A 15,377-nucleotide genomic window follows, 5' to 3' on the forward strand; every position below is an offset into this window, starting at 1 on the left:
GCTATATTTGAATTCTGTGCAGGGTGACGAGTGGTAGAACCAGCCATGGAGCCAGGGGTACGGTGTGGAATGCAGGGGATGTATTAGTGGCTATAGTGTGTGTGTGTGTGTGTGGAGACGGGTTAATTCTGTTGATGAGAGCTGCTTCGCTTCTTCTTGAAAGGAAAAGGCTGTGAGGCTCCCACCATGGAGCCAGGGGTACGGTGAGGAATGGGGGGACATATTAGGCTCCCGATCCTCGTCGTTAGAGAAAGAGAGCAGTGTAAACACAATGTTAATGCCATTTCCCAGGTAGATTTAGAATGCAAATGGAACCCAATTCCTCATTTAGTCCACTACTAAATGGGTAGTGCACTAAATAGGGAATAGGGTGGCATTTGGGACGCAGTCAAAGATTTGTTGCAGGGTTTGTGGGAAAGGTAATTTTAAGAAATTGTTTGAAGAGCAGCCTCTTGGAGGGAAGTAGGGAAGAGGTAGAGGGAGAAAGGTAGAGGGAAAGATACCAACATGTTCTTATCTCCTGCTGTATCCTACAAGAACAGGCATGCACACACAAGATTGCAGGATGTACCTGCACATGTTTGGAGAGAGGTGGCGCAGATGAATGCAAACCTGTTCTTGTAGTGTTGGGTAGCGTCCCAAATGTAGCCATATCCCCTATATCGTGCACTGCTCTAGTTAAAAGAAGTGCACTATATACGGAATAGGGTACCATTTGGGACATACACTTGGAATGAGGAACATGATGAAAAAATATGAGGGGCTTTGCCCTCTTGATTTGCGGAAAGGGAGACTGTTACTTTCTGGAAGTTTTATATTGTCGTGAGAGCCAGTGCCAACGGGGCTGTTACTTGGGTTGGATGAATCTCTCTCTCTGTCTCTGTCTGTGTGTGTGTCTCACTCTCTGTGTGTCTGTCTCTGTGTCATCAGAGTCCTTTGAACGTGCTATGATAAGCACATCGGACAGTAGAGATTAAAATATGTAACCATCGGTTCTGATACTCCCAAATGGCACCCTATTCCCTATATTGTGTGTGTGTGTGTGTATATATATATATTTTAACACTTTTGGTTATTTTCAGTTTTTAAACAACTAGTTGAATTCCATTTCTTTACGATTTCTTTTCTGTCAGCTCAAAGCGCACATCGCACATCCAGCCTGAATTATGCAATGTAGCAGGGAGTTGTAGTTTCCAATAGGCTAATATTCTACGTAGTTTAGCGCATAAAAAGTGTTGATTTAACTACATTGCACATCTACTTGTCCGGTCTGTGTTTCAAAAGAACAAACGCCTGCTACAGAAGAGACAGTAATCCGTGATCGATCGTGAGGAGATATAGATAGGGAGCTGCTGTTGCTCTACCTGAAAATACATGATCAAAGTGATTTTGAAGAACTACAAAATGGTGATTTCTGTCAGAGCATACGCAGCAGCTCTAAAGAGATGAGATTATGATTTGGAATGAAAAGTCTTCAAATAAAACAAATGTAATATATACAACATTAAATATTTTAGGAAAGTAATGTGAATAAAATACTGATAATAAGTGATAGACAGTAATGGGCATTCACTACCATCATGGGGCATTTATGTATTATTTATTTTTTATTCTCTTACAGCATTCAACCCAAATAATCGCAATCGAAAAATCGTGATTGTTTTTGATAGTCGAGCCGACCACAAAAAGCACTAATCGCTCGCTCAGCACTACATCTGGGTGATCCCCACAGACTGTCTTCTGTTCTTCCGCCATTGTCTTTGGTCTGTCATTTCTACATTATATTTAATCATTAAGGGATTCCATGACATTCTAGTATCCACCCTGTCAGCAGTTAGGCCTTGATGTATCATTTGAGATGACCTTTGATTGTTCTATCTATAACCTTTACATGAGCGATAGAGCTCAATTTCAGATGGCTTGACTCGACTTGACTCACAGTGGAAATCAATAAGCATTCAAGTTGCTGCTGTTTTTGAGCCCTTAACTTCAATCAAGTCCACAGTAAATCCCATTAATGCCTAGATCTGTAATCTATGAGCTTCATTCTAATGTGTTTTTGGAGACTTCCCTTAGACCTGCTCCGAATGGAGAAGTCTTGTGCTCTTTTATTGAAGTGTTTCAGTATGGGTTTCTGTACGTGAGCTGGACAGACGGGTGACTTTCTTGCAAGCTGGACAGGTGATTTGCTGTCCTACTGTGTAGTTTGTTTGATATGTAGGGAAACTCCTAGGTGCCTGGAGATGCTCAGAAACCCGTTTAAAGATGGAATCTGCATGTAGGGGATACGGCGCAACTGTCGGTCCCACGGCAATTATTGTTTTGTTGCCGAAGCAGAGCTGGGGAGCGTTGCACATCGTCATTTTTTGTTGTTGTTGCAGTACATATGCTGCTGTTCTATCGTGTGTGCAATGATGTCGGAGGTGTAAAAAAACAGCGCTAGCAGTAACTTTTTTTGTTTAAATATCGCAAAAGGACATGCCAGTTTCACCATTATGGAGTCTAGCTTTAAAGCCATCTGCAGTTGGGTGACATTTTAATAATGCAATGTTTGCTCTCAAAGCCTCAAGCATTTTGTTGCAACTCCCAAATATAAAACCCAATAATGCAAATATCTGTGATGGGTGAACTTCATTTCAACTTCTTTGAAGAGATATCCCCCCAAGTTACCACAGTACTGTTCCATTTTGAGATGGCCTACTACCCTACTCTGCCCTGTGCTATCTCTGTGGGAGGAGTTTTTATTGATGTGTTGTAGTGTGGGCTCCTGACGCACTGTAAAGTTTGTGCCATATTTTATAAAATATATTGGAAATCTTACTCACTAGTTTTCCTATCATAGCTCTCCGATGGATAGAAGCTCTCATCAGAGCTCTCATGGACAGGTGGTGGGCTGACCTTGCAGTGTAGTTACTTTTAATTTATGTAAAGTGAAGTAGGGAAACTCTGAGTGGAAGTGCTCACAAATGCATGAAAGCCATCATCTGCAGTTGGGTGAAATTTTAATGCGAGTTTAAATGCTGCCCAAGCCTGGCTGATAGATGAGGTGTGTGTGAGTGTTTGTGCCCAAGCCTGCCCAAAAGATAATTACGTCCACCACCTGCCTCAATCAAGGGATGGAGAGCGGCATCATGCTGCATGGCCTGGCCCTATATTCTGATTTGGTCTGACTAAGAAAGAGAATCTCATCTACCCATCCTGTCTCAGGGAAGTGTGTGTCCAGGCCTGTAGTTAATTAAAGGGTTCCTTCACAGACTTCATTAGAGGTGAAGAGAGGAGCCTGGCAGATTAATGCACTGTGTCACTTCACTGAGACAGGACTGGGAGATGAGACACACACAGACACACACTGAAGGAGTTAGTTTGTTATTCAGCAGGAGCCACTGACTGAAAGGAAAAGGCCGTTTAGCCTTGAACCCAAGGTGGGAAGTCTGCTCTGTTTTTAATGTCTGGTGCCATTTCATCAATGTCAATAGTCATAACACTGGTGACTTGTATTCTGTTTGTTTTTCAGGCTCTATTATAGAATAAATATACACACACACACACACGGCTGTCGACTCCCTCTCTCAGGACAGTTTCCTGACATTAGCCCAGCTCCCGTACTGTGGGCAGTGAAGCAGACAGATCGCCAATGGAAATGTAGAGTTGTAGCTCTCTGTACTAAAGCCTTAAAAATGTCTTCCACAGATCAATTGCATTTATCCTGCCTCTTATCACCCTCTTCTGACGTGCAAAAACCTAAAAAGCATTAAATACATATTTAGCAGGGAATTCTGGACAAGCGGCATGGATTTTTCCACCTGAACATTCATTGATTTGAGGCTGACTTTTGAGTTTCTGATGCGACTAAGGCTAACGTGGGGGTGTGACTGCCTGTAATGTGAATGTCAGCACTATAGGGCAGCATTCATCACACACACACACACACACACACACACACACACACACACACACACACACACACACACACACACACACACACACACACACACACACACACACACACCAGGGTAGCATTAATCAGACTCGTGTATGGACGTTAAAAACCCTTCTATTAGTCAGTGTTTGACATGGAGGTTTCTGTGTGAATAAATTTAAAAAAGGAAAATGGTTGATACGGCTTTGAAATTGTTCAATAATGATTCATATTCACCCGATCCTTCAACCTTTCCTCAGGAAGATGGTGCATTGAAAGATATTTTGGCGCAGAGAAAACACATCACTTGTTGTATAATGGGCTTAGAAGTAAGCATTTCACTGTAAGGTTGTATTCGGCGCATGTGACAAATGCGATTTGATTACTAGGAGGGCAACATGCAGTGCCTTCAGAAAGTATTCCTGCCCCTTGACTTATTCCACATTGTGGTGTTACAGCCTGAATTCAACATAGCATACTTTTTGTTTCTCTCACCCATCTACACACTACCCGATAATGACAGTGAAAACATGTTTTTAGACATTTTTGTACAGAAATATCTAATTTACATAAGTATTCACACCCCTGAGTCAATACATGATAGACTAAAGCTGTGAGTCTTTCTGAGTAAGTCTCTAAGAGCTTTCCATACCTGGAAAATTCTTCATTCTTTGTTAAGTTGGTTATTGATCATTGCGAGACAACCATTTTCAGGTTTTGCCTTAGCTTTTCAAGCCGTATTAAGTTACTTTTAACTTGGCTACTCAGGAACATTCAATGTTGTCTTGGGAAGCAACTCCAGTGTATTTTATTTTGCCTTGTTTTAGGTTACTGTCCTGCTGAAAGGTGAATTTGGGTCCCAGTGTTGGTTGGAACGCAGACTGAACTAAGTTTTCCTCTAGGATTTTGCCTGTGATTAGCTCTATTCTGATTATTATTATTTATTTTTTTAAATACTCCCTAGTCCTTCCTGATAACGGGCATACCCATAACATGTTCCAGTCACCACCATGCTTGAAACTATGTAGTGGTACTCAGTGACGTTGGATTTACCCCAAACATAACGCTTTGTATTCAGGACATAAAGTACATTTATTTACCACTTTTTTGGCAGTTTAGTGCCTTATTACAAACAGGATGCATGTTTTCAGAATATTTTTATTCTGTACAGGCTTCCTTTTCAGTGTCATTTAGGATATTAGCATAGTAGTTTGAGCATTGGGTCAGTAACTGAAAGGTTGCTAGATCGAATCCCCAAGCTGACTAGGTATCCCCCTTTCCCTAGTATTGTGGAGTAACAATGTTGTTGTTCCATCCTCAGTTTTCTTCTATCACAGCCATTAAACTCTGTAACTGTTTTAAAGTCACCATTGGCCTCATGGTGAAATCCCTGAGCAGATTCCTTCCTCTCCGGCAACTGAGTTAGGAAGGACTCCTGTATCTTTAGTGACTGGGTGTAGTGCACCGAACAACAGACAGAGATGCTGGGGAGCTACTGCCCCCTTACCCGGGAAAGCACCGAACAACAGACAGGGATGTTGGGGAGCTACTGCCCCCTTACCCGGGCAAGCACCGAACAACAGACAGGGATGTTGGGGAGCTACTGCCCCCTTACCCGGGCAAGCACCGAACAACAGACAGGGATGTTGGGGAGCTACTGCCCCCTTACCCGGGAAAGCACCGAACAACAGACAGGGATGCTGGGGAGCTACTGCCCCCTTACCCGGGAAAGCACCGAACAACAGACAGGGATGTTGGGGAGCTACTGCCCCCTTACCCGGGAAAGCACCGAACAACAGACAGGGATGTTGGGGAGCTACTGCCCCCTTACCCGGGAAAGCACCGAACAACAGACAGGGATGTTGGACAATCGAAGAGGCACAAATATGATGAACTACATTGATTTGGGGTTCACTTATATTGGGAGTAGTACCTTTCTTCAGCCACAGTGTGTTATATGTGCAAAAGTACTATCTCACAACTCAATGAAACTCTTGTGCAGACATTTAGAAACAAAAATAAGCCACGGAAGTTTTTTGAGTGAAAATTAAGAGTAATTCTTCGAGTAGTAAGACATGTATAAAAGCAACAGATACCATGACTGAGAAGGGGCTCGAAGTGTCTTATATGGTGAGCTACTGAGTGACTAGGACAGGCAAGCCCCATACTATTGTGGAGGACTTAATTCTTCCTGCTGCCACGGATATGGCTGGGACAATGCTGGGGGAAAAGGCCCAAAAAACTGTACAGACAATGCCTTCATCAAACACACTGTTTCTCGACGCATCAGTGACATGGCAGGAGCTGTTTTGAAACAATTACTGCGTTGCGTACAAGCCAGTGAATTCTAAGCGTTACAGCTGGATGAGTCAACCGACGTGGCGGGCCTGGCACAGCTCCTGGTATATGTCCGTTACGTTTCTGGGGTGTCAGTTGAGGACATCCTCTTCTGCAAACCATTGGAAACCAGGACAACAGGTGAGGATATTTTTTAAAGTACTGGACAGCTTTGTGACATCAAATGGACATTGTTGGTCAAGATGTGTTGGTACATGTACTGTGATGGCACAAAATCCACAAAATAGTGGAGTGGTAATGCACGTGCAAGCAGTTGCTCCCTGACGCCACTTGGGTACACTGCAGCATCCACCGAGAGGCTCTTGCTGCCAAGGAAATGCCTGACAGCTTGAAAGACGTTTTGGACACTACAGTGAAAATGGTTAACTTTGTTAAAGCAAGGCCCCTGAACTCTCGTGTATTTTCTGCGGTATGCAATGATATGGGCAGCGACCATGTAACGCTTTTACAACACACATAGAAGTGTGCTGTATGTGTCTGACTATGTATGACTGTCTGTGTCTGACTGTTATGTACGATCATACATACACTACCGTTCAAAAGTTTGGGGTCACTTAGAAATGTCCTTGTTTTTGAAAGAACTTCTTGCATGGAATAGCCTTCATTTCTCAGAACAAGAATAGACTGATGAGTTTCAGAAATTGTTTTTGGACAGTTTGAGCTTGTAATCGAACTGTGACTGTCTGTGACCCTGACTGTGTCTGATTCTGTGTGTCTTTGACTGACTGTGCTGATGATCCAGATACTCAACTAGTCTATTGCATGTTTTGTTTATTCCGTGTGTAACTCTGTGTTATGTGTCGAACTGCTTTGCTTTATCTTGGCCAGGTCGCAGTTGCAAATGAGAACTTGTTCTCAACTAGCCTACCTGGTTAAATAAAGTTTAAATAAATAAAAAATAAAGGCCAGTTTTATTGCTTCTTTAATCAGAACAACAGTTTTCAGCTGTGCTAACATGACTGCAAAAGGGTTTAAAATTATAAACTTGGATTAGCTAACACAACGTGCCATTGGAACACAGGAGTGATGGTTGCTGATAATGGGCCTCTGTACGCCTGTGCAGATATTCCATAAAAAATCAGTTGTCTCCAGCTACAATAGTCATTTACAATGTCTACACTGTATTTCTGATCAATTTGATGTTATTTTAATGGACAAATGTGCTTTTCAAAAACATGGACATTTCTAAGTCACCACAAAACCTCTGAACGTTGGTGTGTATGAGAAGACAGTGTTGGACTCTTACCTCACCTGTCTGTTAATCTACTGCTATATAGGAGACTGTAGCTCTGAGGAAGCAGGGTATAGGCGTAGAGCTGGGTTATCATAATAGTAGTACTACCCTGTTCTGTGTCTGGTACTATATAAGAGGAGACTGTAGCTCTGAGGAAGCAGGGTATAGGCGTGGTCATGGACTCCAAACTAACTCACCTAATCGGCATCAATGATGATCTTCTCAGCACTGGCATCATTCTCTATCATTTAAAAGTGAGTAAGACAAAGACATGTATACTGTATACACTAAGTGTCTACAACTTTATGAACACCTTCCATTTGCACTCCCTTGTGCCTTCAGAACAGCCTCAATTTGTCAGGGCATGGACTCTACAAGGTGTCATTGGCTGGATGTCCTTTGGGTGGTGGACCATTCTTCATTGACACAAACTGTTGAGCGTGAAAAACCCAGCAGCGTTGCAGTTCTTGACAAAAAACGGTGTGCCTGGCATCTACTACCATAGCCCATTCAAAGGCACTTAAATATTTTGTCTTGCCCAGTCCCCCTCTGAATGGCACAGATACACAATCCATGTCTCAATTGTTTCACGGTTTAAAAATCCTTTAACCTCTGTCCTTCCCTTCATCTACACTGATTGAAGTGGATTTAACAAGTGACATCAATAAGGGATCATTCCATGACAGACTGACCAGCTTTCACCTGGTCAGTCTGTCATGGAAAGAGCAGGTGTTCCTCATTTTTTGTACACTACTAGCCAATAATGTAGCTTGTTTTAAAACTACTGCTAAATGTGGAAAATCCATATTAGTTTATTCACTACTGGTCTCTTAGTCTACATCCCAAATGTCACCCTCTTCCCTTTAAAGTGCACTCCTTTTTACCAGGGCCATGGTAGTGCACTATATAGGGAATAGGGTGCCGTTTGGGATGCATCCTTAGATTTGGATTCTCCCGTGAGCAAATCAGCTTACGATCAGGCAGACCTAATGACATTGGCCTTGTGATCTGATTGCAGGAGGGCAGGACGCTGGTGGGTCGAGACGAGGCTTCATCCAATCCGGATATAGGTGAGTCAGTAGGCAGACAGGATATCTGCTGTGGGCTGTTGCTTGGGGTTCTTGTGAGTTTAGTGTTATTCCTGAGCATTAGGCACTCATTTCCCTGTGTCTTACACTGCTCATTATATGATCAAGATAAGTGATTCTGAGCCTCACCTCAACTGACCCCCTTAAACTCGCGCTTTTTTTTTTTTTACATCAACCTCTGACCGCTTCCCTCCCTTTAATCCCTGCAGTGCTCCATGGTGCTGGTCTGTTGGAGGAACACTGTGTGTTTGAGAACCGTGATGGAGTTGTTACTCTGATCCCCCAGACGGGGGCGCTGTGCTCTGTCAACAGACTGGAGACGACCCAGCCCTGTCAGCTGACACAGGGTAATGATCTGTGTGTGTGTGTGTCATCTCTCATCTCCCGGTCGTGTGTGAGTGTGTGGAGACTCTGCAGGATAATGTGTACAAAACCCTCTCTCTGACCCTGGGAGTTGGAGGCACAAACTTTGAGGCTTACAAACTTTGCGACTGGTCATTTACATTCTCTAACTGGGGCTTTGGGACAGTTGGTCATTTATGTCCTCTAACCGGAGTGCTGGGACAGTTGGTCATTTATGTCCTCTAACCGGAGTGCTGGGACAGTTGGTCATTTACGTCCTCTAACCGGAGTGCTGGGACAGTTGGTCATTTATGTCCTCTAACCGGAGTGCTGGGACAGTTGGTCATTTATGTCCTCTAACCGGAGTGCTGGGACAGTTGGTCATTTACGTCCTCTAACTGGGGTGCTGGGACAGTTGGTCATTTACGTCCTCTAACCGGAGTGCTGGGACAGTTGGTCATTTACGTCCTCTAACCGGAGTGCTGGGACAGTTGGTCATTTACGTCCTCTAACCGGAGTGCTGGGACAGTTGGTCATTTATGTCCTCTAACCGGAGTGCTGGGACAGTTGGTCATTTACGTCCTCTAACCGGGGTGCTGGGACAGTTGGTCATTTACGTCCTCTAACTGGGGCTTTGGGATAGTTGGTCATTTATGTCCTATAACCGGAGTGCTGGGACAGTTGGTCATTTATGTCCTCTAACCGGAGTGCTGGGACAGTTGGTCATTTATGTCCTCTAACCGGAGTGCTGGGACAGTTGGTCATTTATGTCCTCTAACCGGAGTGCTGGGACAGTTGGTCATTTACGTCCTCTAACTGGGGCTTTGGGACAGTTGGTCATTTACGTCCTCTAACCGGGGTGCTGGGACAGTTGGTCATTTACGTCCTCTAACCGGGGCTTTGGGACAGTTGGTCATTTACGTCCTCTAACCGGGGTGCTGGGACAGTTGGTCATTTATGTCCTCTAACCGGAGTGCTGGGACAGTTGGTCATTTACGTCCTCTAACTGGGGCTTTGGGACAGTTGGTCATTTATGTCCTCTAACTGGGGCTTTGGGACAGTTGGTCATTTATGTCCTCTAACTGGGGCTTTGGGACAGTTGGTCATTTATGTCCTCTAACTGGGGCACTGGGACAGTTGGTCATTTATGTCCTCTAACCGGAGTGCTGGGACAGTTGGCCATTTACGTCCTCTAACTGGGGCTTTGGGACAGTTGGTCATTTACGTCCTCTAACCGGGGTGCTGGGACAGTTGGTCATTTACGTCCTCTAACCGGAGTGCTGGGACAGTTGGTCATTTATGTCCTCTAACCGGAGTGCTGGGACAGTTGGTCATTTATGTCCTCTAACTGGAGTGCTGGGACAGTTGGTCATTTACGTCCTCTAACCGGGGCTTTGGGACAGTTGGTCATTTACGTCCTCTAACCGGGGTGCTGGGACAGTTGGTCATTTATGTCCTCTAACCGGAGTGCTGGGACAGTTGGTCATTTATGTCCTCTAACCGGAGTGCTGGGACAGTTGGTCATTTATGTCCTCTAACTGGGGCTTTGGGACAGTTGGTCATTTATGTCCTCTAACTGGGGCTTTGGGATAGTTGGTCATTTATGTCCTCTAACCGGGGCGCTGGGACAGTTGGTCATTTATGTCCTCTAACTGGGGCTTTGGGACAGTTGGTCATTTATGTCCTCTAACTGGGGCTTTGGGATAGTTGGTCATTTATGTCCTCTAACCGGGGCGCTGGGACAGTTGGTCATTTATGTCCTCTAACTGGGGCACTGGGACAGTTGGTCATTTACGTCCTCTAACTGGGGCTTTGGGACAGTTGGTCATTTATGTCTTCTAACTGGGGCACTGGGACAGTTGGTCATTTATGTCCTCTAACCGGAGTGCTGGGACAGTTGGCCATTTACGTCCTCTAACCAGGGCGCTGGGACAGTTGGCCATTTACGTCCTCTAACTGGGGCACTGGGACAGTTGTACCTATAATCTAAACCTGCACCTCTCTTTCAATGAGCCTGTGTGGACTTGGAAGACATGCTAAACCTATAGTGGCTGCTCCAACTTTGGAGACCTCATCTTTCCCCTTCTTACCTTGGGACTAGACAACACAACTCTAAACTTTCAGGCAACTTGACAAATAAACCGAAAAAGTTTTACTCATTTTCTCAGTCCTTTGCCATGGTAAAGTGAATACATTGCCATGAAGTACACAATCTCTCTGACATGATTGGCTTTCGTCAAGACCCCGCCTGGGTGATTTACCGAAGGTAATAGGCTAGAAAAACTCTAGGATGTGTTGTAAAGCTATGGAATAGAGGCTGATATTGGGGCTTATATATCTAGCAGGCTCACACTTATAAGATTTTCTCCAGGTCTCCTCTCTTTCTCACACGCACGCTCTCTCTCCTTCTTTCTGTGCAGAAAATACTAATCTTGCTTCGATTAATGGCTTCTGACTAGTGACAATACACCTGAGCTGCAACAGGAGTAGAAATTACTATCATTTGTTGTGTAGAAAATGGCCTGAGATGCAGTTGCTTCGGAGGGGCTATTGGGTCAATTGAAATGGCTATGAAAGAGTATTGGCAGGGACCTTTTGATGTGGGGTGCTGGGACTCTCACTCTTTCTCCTCTATCCACACACACACACACACACACACACACACACACACACACACACACACACACACACACACACACACACACACACACACACACACACACACACACACACACACACACACACACACACACACACACACACACACACACACACACACACACACACACACACACACACACACACACAGCTGTTCTTTATATTTCTGAGCCAGAGCGGGTTGGTGTAAGCGAGTCTACGATGGGAAAAAAAGCTCACAGGCAGACAGACCTGGCAGAGCTAACTGAATAGTGGGTTTTTCTATCGGGGCCAAAGTTAGCTCTTCAGCTCTCTGCCTGCCTGGCTGGCTCTATTCCCACTTTTCTGTAAAGGTTGATCCTGGTCTCTACTTCAGAACCCACTCTGCTATCACCCCCATCTGCCAATTGACCGGAGAGGCCTGGAGCTTTGTTCAGGGCTTTTTCCAAGGCCTCTCGCCCTCAAATGTTTAGTAAAAGAAATGTCCTCTGCCCTGTGGAGAAGGGATGGGAGCGTGGTTCACAGCCACTCTTGACTGGTAACACTGAATGCTTCAGAGGGAGACAGAATGCAGGAATTTGAAGTGGATACCATGGGAAGAGGTGAAGAGGCAGCACTTTAATCTTAACATTTGGGAGATGTGTTGTGTGCCTCCCACTAAAACTGAACCCACTATCAGCTTTTAATACTGTTCCAATTATCAACCATCCACTGCCATAGCACTCAACTCAGGGCTGGTTTCCCAGACACCGATCAAGCTTAGTCCTAGACTAAAAAGCTATTTCAATGGAGATTCTCTTTAGTCCAAGACTAAGTTTGATCTGTGTCCAGGAAACCAACCATCGGTGTAAAACTTATGTGCCATTTACATTGAGTATGTTTGTCTCTGTGTCTGGTTGGTTTCAGGTGCAGTAATCCAGCTAGGGAGAGGGACTATATTCCGTTTCAACCATCCTAAAGAAGCTGCACATCTCAGAGAGCAACGCAAGGTGAGTCACACCACAACCACTCTTACTAACCCAAACCCCCCAGACCACACCACAACCGCTTTTACTAACCCAGACCACACCACAACCGCTCTTACTAACCCAGACCACACCACAACCGCTCTTACTAACCCAGACCACACCACAACCGCTCTTACTAACCCAGACCACACCACAACCGCTCTTACTAACCCAGACCACACCACAACCGCTCTTACTAACCCAGACCACACCACAACCGCTCTTACTAACCCAGACCACACCACAACCGCTCTTACTAACCCAGACCACACCACAACCGCTCTTACTAACCCAGACCACACCACAACCGCTCTTACTAACCCAGACCACACCACAACCGCTCTTACTAACCCAGACCACACCACAACCGCTCTTACTAACCCAGACCACACCACAACCGCTCTTACTAACCCAGACCACACCACAACCGCTCTTACTAACCCAGACCACACCACAACCGCTCTTATTCTCTTAGAGCCAGTTTCCCGGACACCGACTAAGCCTATCCCTGGACTAAACACTTTCAATAGACAATTTACATTGAGCATGCTCTTTATTCCAGGGCTAGTTTTGTATTAATATTTTTGGGAAACCAGTCCTTGCAACCCAACCAACTCTTATTTCCAGACCAGAGTAAACTCAGCCCAGAACATAACCTTACATTTCCCTAACTTTCCTCTTATAGATCAGTTAGCTTGGGATTTCTGCTCAACTTTATCTAACCCAGTACGTAAAGTCATTTGCATTTCTTAGTCTCGGAGTCATAATTAGTGCTGTGCCGTCGGATATATATCAAACAAGGAAAAAACACATCTTCAAAGAAATGCATCTTCCACTTCCTCTAAGCTATCACTGTAAATACTGTATCTCCTTCTACTTTACCATGTCTGTACACACCACACACACACACAGAGATGTGAAGCACTTCTGGTAACACCTGCTGGCATAATACTTCATAGCTTGTTATCAACAAGTATTTATTTATAATGTCTTATAATATGCTCTCAAGGTGGCTGGTATTTAGTCAGGATCATGAGATGATTCTAAGACATAAGGGGGTCATATATTGTATGCTTATGACAAGTCTAGTCTAACTGAATTAAAATGCATTATATACCTGCTGGTTTTAAGTACTGTAAAGTGTTACCGAACTGCTTCTTTGGATAATGGGCTGTAACTTGCAGGTTTCCCGGCTCAGTGCTCTTTATAGTGTACTACTTTTGACCAGGGACCATAGGGCACTTTGTAGGGAATAGGGTTCCATTTGGGACGCTGACATCCATCTACTGAGGCAGGTTCAGCAGGTAATGGTAGAGTTCCAGGTTAAGTCATTTTAATGTAGAGTATATTTCATGAAGCCAGTGACTGATGCAAGAGTTTCTATACCAACAATTATAGTGCTCACATTTGTAGTTATTCATTTGTATTGTGGACAAAACATTTTTTCTTCATTAGAAATTGCGTTGTGGGTCTTCCTTCCTGTATGCATTTATGTGGGGTTGAAATTAAGTTTCAATATGTTCAAGCAGAGTGCCTAGTGAAAGTCTACACACCCCTCTTCACATTTTAATGCCTTTAAAACTAAAATGGGATTAAATTGGATTTTGTCCTACTGATCTTCACAGCCTTCTCCACATTTTAAAGCCAAAGAGAAATTATAGAACATTTTCCAAATGAATAAAAAAACAAGTCAAGTGATAATACTAGCTGTAAGCACCTTTTGGCAGCCATTACATCTGTAAGCTCTATTGAAATAAGATTGTACCAACTCTTAGGTCAACATATATACAAAAAGATTCAGTCCAATTGTTCAAGCGCAATAAATTTGCTTGGGAATCATTGGACAGCAATGACGCTGGAGGAGATGGTTGCTGTTTTTAGGGGCTCCTAACCAATTGTGCTATTGTGTAATTTTTAACTTACTTTGTACATAATGTTTCTGCCAACGTCTCTTATGACCGAAAAGAGCTTCTGGATATCAGGACAGCGATAACTCCCCTCGCACTGGGCGAATATTTTTTTTCTTTAACGAGTCGATGCAAAGGATTTAAATCCCAAATCCCTGTCAATCGCTTGAAGAGACGCAGATATCGGGGACGTAGTTTGGGATGCCTTGTAAGGATCCGAAGGCGAGTAGGTAATCCGCCTCTACCATCAGTCCTATTAGCCAACGTGCAATAATTGGATAATAAAATCGATGAGCTCCGATCAAGACTAACCTACCAACGGGACATTAAAAACTGTAATATCTGACGTTTAACCGAGTCGTCATTGCTGAACGACGACATGGATAACATACAGTTGGCTGGGTTTTCCATACATCGGCAAGATAGAACAGCTGCCTCCGGTAAGTCAAGGGGTGGCGGTCTGTCTATTGTTAAATAACAGCTGGTCCACAAAATCTAATATTAAGGAAGTCTCAATGTTTTTTTTCATCTGACGTAGAGTATCTCATGATAAGCTGTAGGCCACACTATTTACCAAGAGTTTTCATCTATATTTTACATAGCTGTCTATTTACCACCACAAACCGATGCCGGCACTAAGACCACACTCAACAAGCTGTTTAAGGCCATAAGCAAAGAAGAAAATGCTCATCCAGAGGCGGCGCTCATTGTGGCCGGGGACTTTAATGCAGGGAAACTTTTAAATAAGTTTTACATCATTTCTACCAGCATGTTACATGTGCAACCAGAGGGGAAAAAACTCGAGACCACCTTTACTCCACACAGAGATGCGTACAAAGCTCTCCCTCACCCTCCATTTGGCAAATAATATGACCATAACTAAAG

The 15,377-nt window shown here is 44.1% G+C and overlaps 1 protein-coding gene across 2 annotated transcripts in view; it reads left to right on the forward strand.

The window, feature by feature from the left end:
- The window catches only part of LOC129861404 (kinesin-like protein KIF16B), a 71,570-nt gene that overhangs the window by 34,883 nt on the left and 21,310 nt on the right, over nucleotides 1–15,377 (forward strand). For both annotated transcript variants that reach the window (XM_055932815.1, XM_055932811.1), the window contains 3 exons: nucleotides 8,530–8,581; nucleotides 8,809–8,946; nucleotides 12,485–12,567. In XM_055932815.1, the coding sequence (XP_055788790.1) occupies nucleotides 8,530–8,581; nucleotides 8,809–8,946; nucleotides 12,485–12,567 (273 nt within the window). The remainder of the gene's footprint in view (nucleotides 1–8,529; nucleotides 8,582–8,808; nucleotides 8,947–12,484; nucleotides 12,568–15,377) is intronic.

The sequence above is a fragment of the Salvelinus fontinalis genome, chromosome 1 (assembly GCF_029448725.1).
Source record: "Salvelinus fontinalis isolate EN_2023a chromosome 1, ASM2944872v1, whole genome shotgun sequence".
Lineage (NCBI taxonomy): Eukaryota > Metazoa > Chordata > Actinopteri > Salmoniformes > Salmonidae > Salvelinus > Salvelinus fontinalis.